The 13,223-nt window shown below is 43.3% G+C and overlaps 1 protein-coding gene across 3 annotated transcripts; it reads right to left on the reverse strand.

Annotated features, from left to right (window-relative positions):
- Window positions 1-1,064: 1,064 nt before the first annotated feature.
- LOC307036609 (uncharacterized protein) lies at window positions 1,065-11,865 on the reverse strand. Of its 3 annotated transcripts, none has more exons than XM_079677077.1 (6): window positions 11,494-11,865; window positions 7,334-7,420; window positions 6,767-7,114; window positions 5,115-5,491; window positions 4,615-4,684; window positions 1,065-3,902 (listed from the first exon to the last, which is right to left on the reverse strand). In XM_079677077.1, the coding sequence occupies exons 4-6, from the start codon at window positions 5,481-5,483 to the stop codon at window positions 2,296-2,298; spliced, it is 2,046 nt and encodes a 681-aa protein (XP_079533203.1). In that variant the 5' UTR covers window positions 5,484-5,491; window positions 6,767-7,114; window positions 7,334-7,420; window positions 11,494-11,865; the 3' UTR covers window positions 1,065-2,295. The 3 variants fall into 3 exon arrangements, with proteins under 3 accessions (XP_079533203.1, XP_079533204.1, XP_079533205.1); XM_079677078.1 differs by lacking the exon at window positions 5,115-5,491 and adding an exon at window positions 4,310-4,499 and having other exon boundaries at window positions 11,494-11,859; XM_079677079.1 differs by lacking the exons at window positions 6,767-7,114; window positions 7,334-7,420; window positions 11,494-11,865 and adding an exon at window positions 4,310-4,499 and having other exon boundaries at window positions 5,115-5,177.
- Window positions 11,866-13,223: the final 1,358 nt, after the last annotated feature.

Genomic DNA, 13,223 nt, shown 5'->3' on the forward strand with positions numbered 1-13,223 from the left:
CACTAGTATTTCTCAGTCACCTTAGTCACCTGGTAGCAGAGGTGGGAAGTAGTAGAGTGAAAATACTTTGTTACTGTACTTAAGTACATTTTTCTGGTATCAGTATTTTTACTCCACTGCTTATTCATTACTTTTTGCTTTTACTTCTTACTTTTTTAACAGATATCTGTACTTTATACTTCTTACATTTTCAAAACAGGTTTGTTACTTTAGTTTTATCTGTGTTTGGTGGCGTAATCATTATTATTTAGAATCATTGCGTGCCTATTGATTTTATCACAATCCGTGTATCCATCATTTCCTGGTCTTCTCCAAAGAAGAGTTACCAATGAAAACTGTCATTTTGCCGTTGTTCAGCATGGAAACATTCATTAGCTAACAATGACATTATTGTTCCATTAATATAAAGTGAGGTCAGGTACTCTTTAAAACAGTTGGTAGTTATGGGTACTTTTTACTTAAGTACATTTCGAGGCCATACTTCTTTACTAAGAAGTTTAGCCAGTACTTCTACTTTTACCACACGAGTATCTGTACTTCTACTTGAGTAAAGGATGTGTGTACTACCGCTGCAGCTTTATCTGCCTTGTACCAGAACTATTCATCGATAACTGCAAATAAAAAAGCTGGTTACCGACTTTCCCTGGTCTCCCGTGTGTAGCACTTTGGTTCTCAGCTCGTTCGTGACACTTTTTGTCCAATTTCTAAAATGTCTCTGATACAAACAGGTACTCAAGAGACACATTCACTGTCTTTCTAAAAGGTGTTGTGAAGATGGATGCCGAGCCGTAATGACCACAATCTATGCCAGGGATATCATTCCCACAAAGCTCCCAGCTCTCCCAATTTTGAGTACGTAATGCAAACCAAAAAGATGTGATTTTTGCCCAATTTCTGAGCAGTGAAAGAATCCCAAATGACTTGGTTTCTGAAAGAGGATGTGTGTGGGACAAACATTGGTGTTGTGCTACAGGCAGACTGAGTGGCATCCTCCTGAAGGAGCCCATCACAGCACCTGGGTCTGTTGCCCGAGCGGCCATGGAGGAAAAATAGGAGAGCAGGCAGGTTGGGGTTTTTCCATAGAAAACAGATTTATTTATTTTTCATCCACTGTGAGCACATGGCTGCCCTCCACTATCCACACAGTATACAACCCCTTCCCAACACCACTGACTGCTTTTTATAGGAGGCCTCAGATCTTCATTGGCTGGCACATACCATTATATTTATGTAAGCAAACAATTGACTACCACTATATACACATTTACCAAATATTTTCCCACCACTTTACCAATAATATACACCCGAATACAGCTATGACAATATACATTAAATAGACACAGCTATGTACAAAAATGTCGAACTCCCCACTGGAGACTACCACTTGCCGTTTCCCTCCCGGAACTATATTTAGAGGTGTGCGGGCACGGAGGAACTCTTTTGCCCGAACACCCTGGGAGAGAGAACAGACAGAGGTAAGTTTACTCATCACACAAGCCATCACTACTTCTCACGTTTACTTCGTGCACAGTCCCTCGCTACCCGTACTGCTAGCAATGTATGACTATGCGCCTTTTAATCTGTATCCATTTCTTTACTCAGACGAACGGCGAGCAGGAGCGGCCTGGCGTCCGCGCCGCACGCCACTCACCCACACAACAATGCAATTCAATCAATTGTCAATAAACATATCTATCCATTAATAAAGTGTGTTGTTTAAATCATGTGCCAATATACCCTATACAATATAATGATTATCCACATGTCCACATGAGCTCTAGTAGCGGCGTCTTGTCGTTACATTCCCCCCCCTCCTCTCCTAAAGCGCACAGTACCTCACTTTTCATGTACCCGGGATAGACAGTCTGCAACCAAGTTGGCTTTCCCGGCCCGATACTGGACTGTAAAGTCATAGGGTTGCAGGGAAAGGTACCACCCTGTGAGACGTGTGTTGGAGTCCTTCATCCGGTTCAGCCACTGCAGAGCGCGATGATCCGTTTCCAAGAGGAAGTGACGTCCCAGCAAATAGTACTTCAACGAATCAACGGCCCACTTCATGGCCAGGCACTCCTTCTCCACTGTTGAATACCTTGTCTCTCGGTCCAGAAGCTTGCGGCTTAGGAACAGCACTGGACGTTGCTCTCCCCCAGTCTCCTGCAGAAGCACCGCTCCAATGCCAACACCCGAAGCATCAGTCTGCAGTGTAAATGGCCTTAAAAAGTCTGGACTGTAGAGGACTGAATCCCCTGTGATTTCACTCTTGAGATCTCTAAATGCTACATCACACACTTCACTTCATTTCACCTTGTTTGGGACAGAGTTCTTGGTTGCCCTCTCTGAAAAGTTGGGAATGAACTTGCTGTACCAGCCAATCAACCCCATAAAGGAACGCACCTTCCTCTTGGTGGTGGGCACAGGATACAAGTGGATCGCATCCACTTTCCCCACTCGAGGTTTCACAACCCCCTGACCAACCACATGCCCGAGGTACTCAACCTGACCCTGCGCAAACGCACATTTGCGTGGATTGATTGTTAGCCCCGCCTTTTTTATCAACTGGAGGACCTTGCGAAGGTGAGCCATGTGTTCCTTCCATGTCTGGCTGTAAATGACTATGTCATCCAAGTACGCAGCTGCAAACTCTGGCACCTCCCTCAGCAAGTGGTCCATGAGTCGTTGAAATGTAGCTGGCGCCCCCTGGAGACCAAACAGCATTACATTGAAATGAAACATTCCCGATGGTGTTTTAAATGCCGTCAGTTCCTTGGTCTCTTCTGCCAGAGCCAGCTGCCAATATCCTTTGCTTAGATCAAGTGTCGTGATGAATGTGGACCCACCAACCCTTTCCAGCAACTCATCAATCCGGGGCATTGGGTAAGACTCAAATTTAGACACAGCATTCAGGTATCTGAAGTCAATGCAGAATCTCAGTGAACCATCTTTCTTAGGGACCAGAACAACAGGACTGCACCACTCACTCGTCGAGGTCTCAATGATGCCCAGCTGCAACATCAGCTCAATTTCCTTTTTAAGCTCTGGCACCAAACTTTCGGGAATCCTGTAAGATTTCCGGCGGGGAGTTGCGTCCTCCCTCAGGTGGACCTGGTGCTGTACCTGAGTTGTGAAACCAGGCGTTTCTCGGAAAAGCTCTGGATCCATCATTACACTTATCTCCCTCTGCTGGTCAGGCTGGAGGTGAGACACATCAACGGGACCGGGCATCGAGACACTGGTGGGAAAAGAGGGCACAATATCCTCTCCTTGGTCCATGGCACGAATGAGGAGCTGCTGTTGAACAGGCTGATGGCTTGGCGGTGAAGGCTCCTGAAACTCCTTCAGCAGGTTGACATGAAACGACTGATGTTTCTTCCCTTTGTCATGCATATACAGTTCATAGGTTACCTTACCAAGGCGCTTAGTGATTTGATAAGGTCCCTGCCATTTTGCCAGCAGCTTACAGTCACTTGTTGGGAGCAACAGCAACACCTGCTGGCCTGGTAGAAAGGTTCTGTCCCTTGCTTTCCTGTCATACCAGGTCTTCTGGTTTGCTTGTGCTGATCTCATGTGTTCCTGTGCCAGTGCCGTCATCTGCTCCAGCCTCTCTCGCATCTTAACCACATAAGCCACCACATTGTCCTGATCTGCCTTTGGGTTCTCCCAATGCTCTCTCAGCAGGTCCAACGGCCCCCTCACCTGGTGGCCATAGAGCAGTTCAAAGGGCAAAAATCCTATTGATGCCTGCGGCACCTCCCGGTACGCAAACAGCAAGTATGGCAGCCACTGGTCCCAATCAGAGCCTGTGTGTGATACAAACTTCCGCAGCATGTTCTTGAGTGTCTGATTGAATCTCTCTACTAACCCGTCCGTCTGGGGATGGTAAGGGGTGGTCTTAACTCCCATTCCTAGAATCAATCAAAACAAAAATAATACTTGAGCTAGAGATGTCAATACCAGATCCGAGTAACATTCATGATTGGCCAAGGACCAAAAAGCAGGAAAATATACAGTACAGAGCATGCAAGGACATTACACAGAACCCTCCACTTCAGGTGGACAGCACTTTTCTACTCCACCATCAGTGAGGTAGGCTACTTAACAGTCACTGTAAAAGCATCAAAGGTCCCTGTGCAGATAGGAGAATCTGGCTGAACGACAAAGCAACTCCCTAGCCCTCCTCCCTCTGCCTTTATGGCTAGACGGTTTAACCTCATTCCTCTACGGGTAGATGGTTACGAGCCCAGCTGGAAGGAGAACATGTCAACTCGTCAGACCCCTGAATCATTTAAACAGGCTAGAGATTTTAACTAACGTGAATCGCTGAAACATGTGGCGTCAGAGTATCGTAAGTGTCGTTTCACAGACTGGACTTGAATGGAGTGCAGGAGAGATGGAAGGCCTTCAGTCAGATTCTCCCCTCGATGCAAAGGAACACTTAAGCTCTTTAGAGTAACCATTCAGTATCCTATCCCTCATCGATGGTGGAGCAGAACAGGGATGTCCTAAGAGAAATTATATAACAAGAATAAAAGCAGCAGTGAAGTCTAGCCATTCAGGTCAGAAAAGCAGGAAATCCTGTATAAACAGGAAAAATCCCATCCCTGAACATTACATTACCTTGAATGATCAAGCAGGGGGTGCTTGGGAGTGCTGCAGTATTCACTACATCAGCAGCAGTGGCACAGGTCTGTAACAAAGTAACACACAATAGCATAGATTTAACATTATGCAAGGATGAAGATCGTTCATTGGTCAGAGGTAAATCAGAACATAATAAATGGTCTAATAATAATAATTACTTGCATTTATATAGCGCTTTTCAAGACACCCAAAGCGCTTACAAATGGACGCCCGCAAACCAATGTGTAGCCCCCGCCTGGGTGATGCTAAGGCAACAGCTAATCCGCGCACTACAGCTCAACACAGATCAGCTCGGCCCATTTGGAGCAACTTGGGGGTTAAGTGTCTTGCTCAAGGATACTTCCGACATGCGGACAGTCAGAGCCAGGATTCGAACCACCAACCCTACGGTCGATGAAAGACCAGCTCTACCAACTGAGCTTCAGTAGCCCCTAATGTAATCACTCGTTTAGCATTTTAAATAAATAAAAACGTACATCAACTTCGAGCATCAGTTTCTCCGTAGGCTCCTTAAAGTAGACCATAAGGAGCTGGAGGATGCAGGCAGCCTTCTCCGAACCCTCTGGATCATAGCTGGCCAGAACTTCCCTGATCTTCGGGTTGTCCAGTTTCTGGCAGAAATGCAGGATGGTCTGTCTTCTCTGACCCAGGGCCTCTTGGAGCTCCTGAAGTATGTTGACGTCCGTCAGGAGGCCAAAGTGGGAGAAAAGCCCTCTCGGAGAAAAGAGAAAAGGCCATTCCTCTTTGACCTCCAACATCGCTGGAGCAGGCATTCTGTTGAGGTACCTCCGCAGGATGACGTAGGTCCTCACCATCAGAGGTTCTGCTCTCTCTGCCCCACCCATCCCTTCCTCTGTGTACAGACATACAAATACATGTTTGTTGCATCTGCTCTATAGAAGATCTATTGTGAGGCAAGATGTCAGTCAGGGTTAGGTAAACAGCTAAAACCTTGTGCTTTTTTTCCCCTGAGCCCAGTGGGTTCACAACCTCAAAGGCATCTTGGTACAGTATCAAACCAAGTGAGGAAGGGTCAACTTTCAACATTGGATTACTTTGAAATCCTTCTCCATCCTTGACATCCTGATAGACAGCATCAGTAGTCATGGTATACTGTTCTTGTAGAGACTCATTTTTGAACAGTGTCACCAATGTCTCATGTATAGGTACATACTGAGCAAAGCATTCTTTGTCATTTTCATCATTGCCCAAGAGCAAAGGCACAGGATGAACATAGTTGAAACACTCTTTAAAAGCAGCCTTCCTCTTTGCATCTGTACTGAGTCTTCCCCTGTTATAGAGTGTGAGTAGATCCTCTCTGTTCAGTTCATCGATGATGCTGCTTATAGTGGCCTGAGGGATTCCAAGTTTCTTCAATTTCTCACTCAGAATGTTAAGTGAATGAGACAGACCAAGTTCATGAGCACTTTGAAAGCCATCAATAATGGTTTGTATGGTGCTTGCCAGTAAGAGTAGCTTAGATTGCAATTTAAAATACAAAAGTGTAAGGTTATGTAAAAAAAGGGTTTCGTCCACAACTAATGGCACTTCTGGTTCATCATCATGTTCATCATCATGTTCACCAGCAGCTTCTGAAGATTACTGAATGGGTTCTGGCAATGACTCTGTAGTAATAGACTTGTCTAGTACCAAGTCATCTAAAACTGAATCCTCTGCACGCTTATGTTTCCTGTTAATATGTGAAGCAAAAGTCATCACATTTGTGAACCTGCAATCACAACCTCTAAATGGGCATCTAGTTTCCATTCCTCCCCTTACGTGTGTCTTCAAATGCTTAATAAGAGAGGCTAAAGTGTCACACTTAAATGCACAAGCCTCAAGCACACATTTCAAGGATGTGTCAGGTGGTAGAGCTGATATGTCAGGCGGTATAGGCCGAGCAGCTTGCAGGTAGTACTTATGCAGCCTATATATATATATGCGATTTCAGTGCTGTGTGTTTTCTGTACCTCCATGAGCAGTCAGGCACCCCACACTGATAGTGAAAATTGGGGGCATTACTGTGCAGCTTTGTGTGCTGAACAAAGTTATGCACCTTCTCAGACACATGCTGACATCCAATATATTTACAGTGGAACATTGTTGTGCGTGGTAACTAGTTACCTACCCAAACATAATTCAATCTGCCTGACACTGAACAGGACGGTTAGCCTGGCTGGCTGACACTGAAGAGGATGGTTGGCCTCTCTGATGACCTAGAAAAAAGGAGACCAGAGAAAGGAGAAATTACAAAGGAAACCAACAAAAGGAATTTTTCAGTTTGTATGCAGATTATAAACATGAGCATGTTGTAAAGGTGTAGCCATTCAGTCAGGTAGTTGAGCATCCCATTTAGACGAGGCCGCAGTCACACAATCATATCGAAATGTTAACTTCCTTAGCTGCAACAATACTCGAACAGTCACTAGCAATTTCCTCGAGGCACACGCACACCAGGATCACGAGGATGTCAAATCTGGAATAGAGGCAGTAAAAAACCACCACAGGGAAGCAAGAGAGGTAAGCTTACATAAATGTACTGTCAAACACTATTGGATGAAGTGATTAATCGCAGGTGTGCTGCACAGGTAGCAAATGTCTGAGCTTCAGTACTTCATGGAGGGAAGCACTGGAGCTGGGGACTGCAGTTATGCACAGTCTATAAACTACGGTCTGTGTTGCATACTAGGCCTACCTCCAACTAGGAAGCAATCCGTGGATTGGATTTAGGATTTAGGCAATACACCTCGTCGCGTCAACACCAGGCAGGCAATCAGTAGGCCTAGAGGAAGATACAAGATACAATATCTGTTTATTCACCATGTAGTTTTACAACATACTAGAAATGTGTTGCTGGTAGGTACTGACATACAGACAACATTGGACAGGGTGCAGGGACAAGACAGGAAACGTGCAAAACAGGACAGTGTACAAAATTCAGGTAAAAGTAGAAGGTAATTTAGGCTAGAATAGTATAGAAGTAAAATAAGATAAAAAATGTTTGTGTTTTCAGAGAAATAACATTACGCATTGCAATAACCTATAAACATTTCAAACCTATAAACATTGCGAACCTGTAAACATTGTGAAGAGGCAAGGGAGAGAGAGTTTGGTAATCCTTTATCATCCAGAGTAGTGTTGATGAAAGTATTGAGTGATGGAAACTTTGCTTGTGTTAGAAATTAAAATCAATGTTTTATGGCATAATTTAGTTTAAACATGCCATCAGTTGAAATGCTGATTTATACTGAAAAAAAAACGAAATTCTCGTGCACAACCAGTTGTTAAGCTTTTATTCTGAAAATCCTTCATATCCGGTTAGCATTTAGCATGTGGCTAATATACGATTTCCTAAAGAGGTGAATTTAGTAGCGAAATGACATGGAGTGGTGCAAACCGAAACCTACTGATTTAACACTACAACTATAGATGTCGAGATACTACCATGCTGAATATTAAATGGACATTAGAGACGAGGCGAGCCGGCTGGCGGGGAGGAGCCAGCAGAGGATATATATATATATAACAGCACCGGACGAGGGATTCGCTCTCTTCTTTTCCCTAACGAGGAGCGGATCGCAGCTGTTTGTCTGACTGAACAATATTCTGCTTGTGATACACCAGCGCCCTTTTTAATTAAAGTACCCAATTGACCTTTCGCAAAGCCACGCCCCTAAATGGCCGTTGTCCAATCATATTTGATCACGTGCACGGCTCCCTGTGGAAGTCCGACAAGCTTAGCGTTCAAATTCATTGCGAAAATGGTGAAGCGTTGTGCTTATGGTCTTTGCAAATCGGATAGCAGATATCCCATAAGCTTAGAGGGGGGGGGGGGGGGGGGTGATATTTTACCCGTTTCCTAAACCCAAAACCCGAGAGGCGAGATGCCGCCAGTGGATAAAGAAATGCGGCAGGCCCCATGCCCAGCTGAATATGGCGAATATCAACAAACACAAATACGTTTGCTCCAAGGTAAATACGTGCTAACGTAGCTAGCTAGCTAGCAAAGATTACATTCACAAATTAACTAACTAATTTAATTAACTAATTTCACTAACTAACGTTAGCTAAAGTCACACGACTACAGCTGTAAGCTGTGTGCTTATAGGTCGTTTTGACCATGTATATCACTTGATCCATAATAATGTCTGAACAGCTGAGCTCCGTTATTAGTCTACCTGTGGTCAAAGTACAAACAAGAAAGCCAACAGGCAATCATTCATTTATATTTTGCTTTAATCTTTGTAGCATTTTGTTAATGGAAAGCCTACTGCCGATTTCCCTAATCCTGCTGCACAAGTGGGCACCCCGACCCCCACAAAGGAACAACAAGGTGGATGCAGAAAGCCACCAAGGAAACGGTAGTTAACTTTAGACAAACTACAACATTTAATGCCTCTTGTGTTTGTATTGTTTTATTCCAAAAATAATAATAATAATAATAATTCCGTTGAATTTGACATACAGCTCATGTGGTTTTTCACTCTTGCACTGCGACCTGTATGCAAGTGCCTCTATTGATGTTGTGCCTCCCTGTTTTCTAATGTTTATACTGTGGATATAACCCTCCATAGCGTATTGTAGCCCCTTTTGTCGGGACCTGGAGGATATTGCTGCGTTATTGCTCCAAAATGAGTCTGTTAAGGCGACTCCGACGTTACGGAGACCCTCCATTATGGCTTTGTTTAACGCATCTGGCTCTCAGCTTGTCGGACTAGCAACAGTAACCAAGGGGGGCGTGGCTTTGCGAAAGGTCAATTGAACCTTCTCAGAGATTCAATTTAGTCTCCTTTTAAAGCTTCTCTCCTGGACGGGAGAATAACGATCACAGTTTACAATCGCTAGGCGAGGCTTAAACTCTAAGTAAGCCACAGGCTACAATGAGGCTAAAAAAAGAGTTCAACTTGTTATGTCTGAGCATGTTTTGAGAGCAGCATGCTCAGTCATAAAATGTTGAACTCTGTGTCTCAGAGCAACATTAAGAGATCTATGGATACATCTCTCAACACCCATATGAAACAGAACTGTAAACAGATTTAATTTTTCTTTATGGATATCTTACAGATCACTCCCCTTTTAAACTGTAGTCTTGTTATTTTTAACAACTGTTGTGTTACTGTCATATAGTATTTTATACCTGTTTTTCATTTAGTCTCTTATTTTTTTTAAACTATATTGATATAAAAGGTGTACCTTTACGTCACTGAGCTGAGGTTATCAGCCTCTCAGGAGAGAGCACAAGTTTAATATTCTGAAAGCCAAGACACTAGGGGTGCAACAACTAATCGACTTGATCGATTACCAAATTAGTTGGCAACTAATTCAGTCGTCGATTCGTTGGTGACGTCATCACATGTGTTCTACACCCCGTTAAGCTCCAACGTTATCGCTCTTTTTTATCGGTACAGGAGACATTTAAAACATATGTCATATGTATTATTGCTACATAAACATTATATCGCAGTCTTAGTGTCGCCAACTCCGTTTCTAATATGCAATATGACTACAAAATGCGTCTATAATGTATTTTCGATCTTCCCAATTCAGACGAGATCTCTCCCCCGCCTGCTTGCGAGGGGGCGGGGCAGTTTACACACACACGCAGGAGATGGCGGAGAGAACACGCTCCGAGGTGTGGTTAAACTTAAGCCGTCTCGATGTGGACAATGCTCGTTACCAAAAGTGCAATAACAGTTTATCATATAAGGGCGGTAACACGAGCAATTTGTCTAAACATTTAGCAAAAGTGCACCACATTCAGACGGAGGAATGCACCGGGTTCCACTGTCTTTCTAGCAGCTCGGTAACCCCGTCCACGAGTAACGTTTCCACGTCAGGTGTTATGTATGCTAGCAGCAACACACAGAGTTAACTCAGTTATAAAAACATAGGTTAATGATTAGAGGTATCTGAGTTATTTTGTTAAAGTTTCAGCTATTCTGTTTACAGTTCTGTCATCACATTATTTAATATGATTTGTTAAAACATTGTTGTTTCTTTTGATGTGAAATATTATGTATTTAATTAAAATAAAAAGCAATGTTAGTTTTGTTCACAATTTGTTTAGTTAGTTTACCTTATTTCTTGTCAAAAGAACCGTTAATACCATCGTTAAAAGGACCGGATCGATAAGCAGTATCGATATAAGTAGTAGTACAGTTAAAACCTTAACGATCCGAATAATCAATTAATCGTTTCATTAATCGATAGATTAATCGATTATCAAATTAGTCGTTTGTTGTAGCCCTAGTGATGACACGTGGTGACACGAATGTGCAATAGGGTCTGTGACGAATTCATTAAGAACATTATAAGAACAACTAACGTTACCAACTTTGACACCGATTTAGATTAGGCCTAATTTGATGAGACAATGTCATGAAACCACCAAGCACCTAGCACAAGAAACATTCATTAGCTAGCTAACATCAGCTAACCTACTAGTAAGTTAGTTAGACCATGGCGTTAGAATACAAACTTAGCAGCAATGCTAAGCTAACTAGCTTATACCAATGGCAATTATGCCAGTCTTACCTGTTAAAGTATTCATTGTTCGCTCTTTCATTCGAATACAGCATAAGCCTTCTGCCAACAAATGGAACAGTCAGCAACAGTTGGCTGGCTAGCACCAGAGCCATCTACCATAGCCATATACGGTGCTGGCTAGCACTAGCTAGGCTAACGTTAAGGCCACCTGCTTGAAGGTGGACATGGCTGCTATCAAGCTAATGTTACTAGCTAACGCTAGCTACCTATTCGCTACCATGTACAAACCAAAACGACACTACTCCACCGGCGTTCGCAATCGAAAGCACATAATATCCACCACTACTCCACATTATGGGCAGTACTTACTTGCTATTTATCGATGGTAACCGCCTTGGAGAAACTCACAGATGTTCACCTTGAATGTTGCCTCCGTGCGAATTTTCGAAAGGATCGAGGCATCTCTGTCAGGAGGCTTTGGGTTCCTCAAAGCGCGATATGATTGGCCGTTCGAGCGATGACGTTCCGTTTCGTCCCTTCAAACGTGACACCTACGGTTGTTCTTCTTGTGTCTGAAGGAAGTGACTTGGAAGTATATGACTACCAAGCCAGCATCCTCGCGATTGAGAAACACCCACAGTCAAAACACCCCAAGTCTTTTTATATAGGGGTGCTGCAGATGGGTCACAAATGAATGAAAAGTGCCCAATCAGATTCAACACTACTCGCCGTAGATTACCTGGTCAATACCTTTGGATCTAGCTCTTCATCATTTGTTTACATTTTTACCTCAACAATTTAACCAGACCCAATAAAACAAGACATTTATTATGTCCTGGCACGAGATAAGTTTGTGCACAGATGGAAGGCTGACAGGCAGGTAGGCCATCCAGTTATTTTAGCCTGGCCGGCTAAAATGATTGGTCGTACTTTTTACAGTATTACGGCTTCCACAGATGAAATTATTTTATGGATTTTTTGTCAAAGCACTTAAGATATTCATTGCTATCGGGATGTTAAGAGCATTCCATGGAATATAACAAAAAGTGTATCTCGAGCCGGTTTCTCAAACTTACCCTACCTTTAAGTGCTTTGACAAAAAATCCATTAAAAAATGTTTTTTTTTACCAATCATTTTAGCCGGCCCGGCTAAAATAACAGGATGGCCTACCTGCCTGTCTGCTTTCCATCTGTGCACAAACTTATCTCATGCCCTCATTGGTCATGTGCGCGTTCGTGTGTGTTGGAGGAGAGGCTCTGTAAGGAAGTGGCAGATTTCTTCCGGCTGTGTATTTTCAAATTCTAGCGCACTCGAGCTGGTTTCTCCAAAATTACCCCACCTTTAATACCAGGTATGATGCTAACAAGCTAACAACTGTTAAAGGTAGAAGGATCGAAAGAAGGAGGGAGAAGCCACAGCGGAAAGGAGAGATGGAGATGTAAAACAGAGGAGTGGTCTGTGTGAATGTAAACCTTTGCATCCTGGGTAATGTATATATACTGTGCATGTCTTTGATCAATATTTGATTATTCAGCCTGCCAGTGCCTGCTATAATGATAACTACAGTACCCTCCCGAGCTGATGAAAGTGTCCAACATGTCTGCCAAGTAGCAAGTGATGAAAGGACCTTCTGGTTGGTTGTCATGACAACTGTCATTTCCTGCAGACTCACACAGTCAATGCCACTTTTGGCGTGCACCACTTCAAAATGTCTGCCGTGTGATTTAAGAAACACTTTTGATGGTCAAACATGGTTGGATATCTTTAACTGCTGTTGATTGTTCCAACACATATTTGATTATTTTTGTTCTAATTACCTTTTTTTGTATGCAAACTATCATTTAAACTGCGTGAATTAAATTTCTCCAAAGAGATGTTATCAACTATTTCATTTTGCTTGCAGCAGGATAACTTAGCATTAAAGGGTAATAAATGAAACAACAGCAGGTAACACCCCCAGAGAGATCCCCTGCCAGGTGTTGCTGTGCAGACCCAGGTGCTGTGATGGGCTCCTTCAGGAGGATGCCACTCAGTCTGCCTGTGGCACAACACCAATGTTTGTCCCACACACATCCTCTTTCAGAAACCAAGTCATTTG

The sequence above is a fragment of the Notothenia rossii genome (genome assembly GCF_949606895.1).
Source record: "Notothenia rossii genome assembly, chromosome: 1".
NCBI lineage: Eukaryota > Metazoa > Chordata > Actinopteri > Perciformes > Nototheniidae > Notothenia > Notothenia rossii.

Bases quoted from the DNA above. Each gene is read 5' to 3' on its own strand.
- LOC307036609 (XM_079677077.1), bottom strand. From the start codon at position 5,483: ATGGGTGGGGCAGAGAGAGCAGAACCTCTGATGGTGAGGACCTACGTC. The intron at 4,685-5,114 runs GTACGTTTTTAT...ACTTTGTTACAG, and splicing joins AACTGATGCTCGAAGTTGAT to ACCTGTGCCACTGCTGCTGA. The intron at 3,903-4,614 runs GTAATGTAATGT...GATTGATTCTAG, and splicing joins CCCCTGCTTGATCATTCAAG to GAATGGGAGTTAAGACCACC.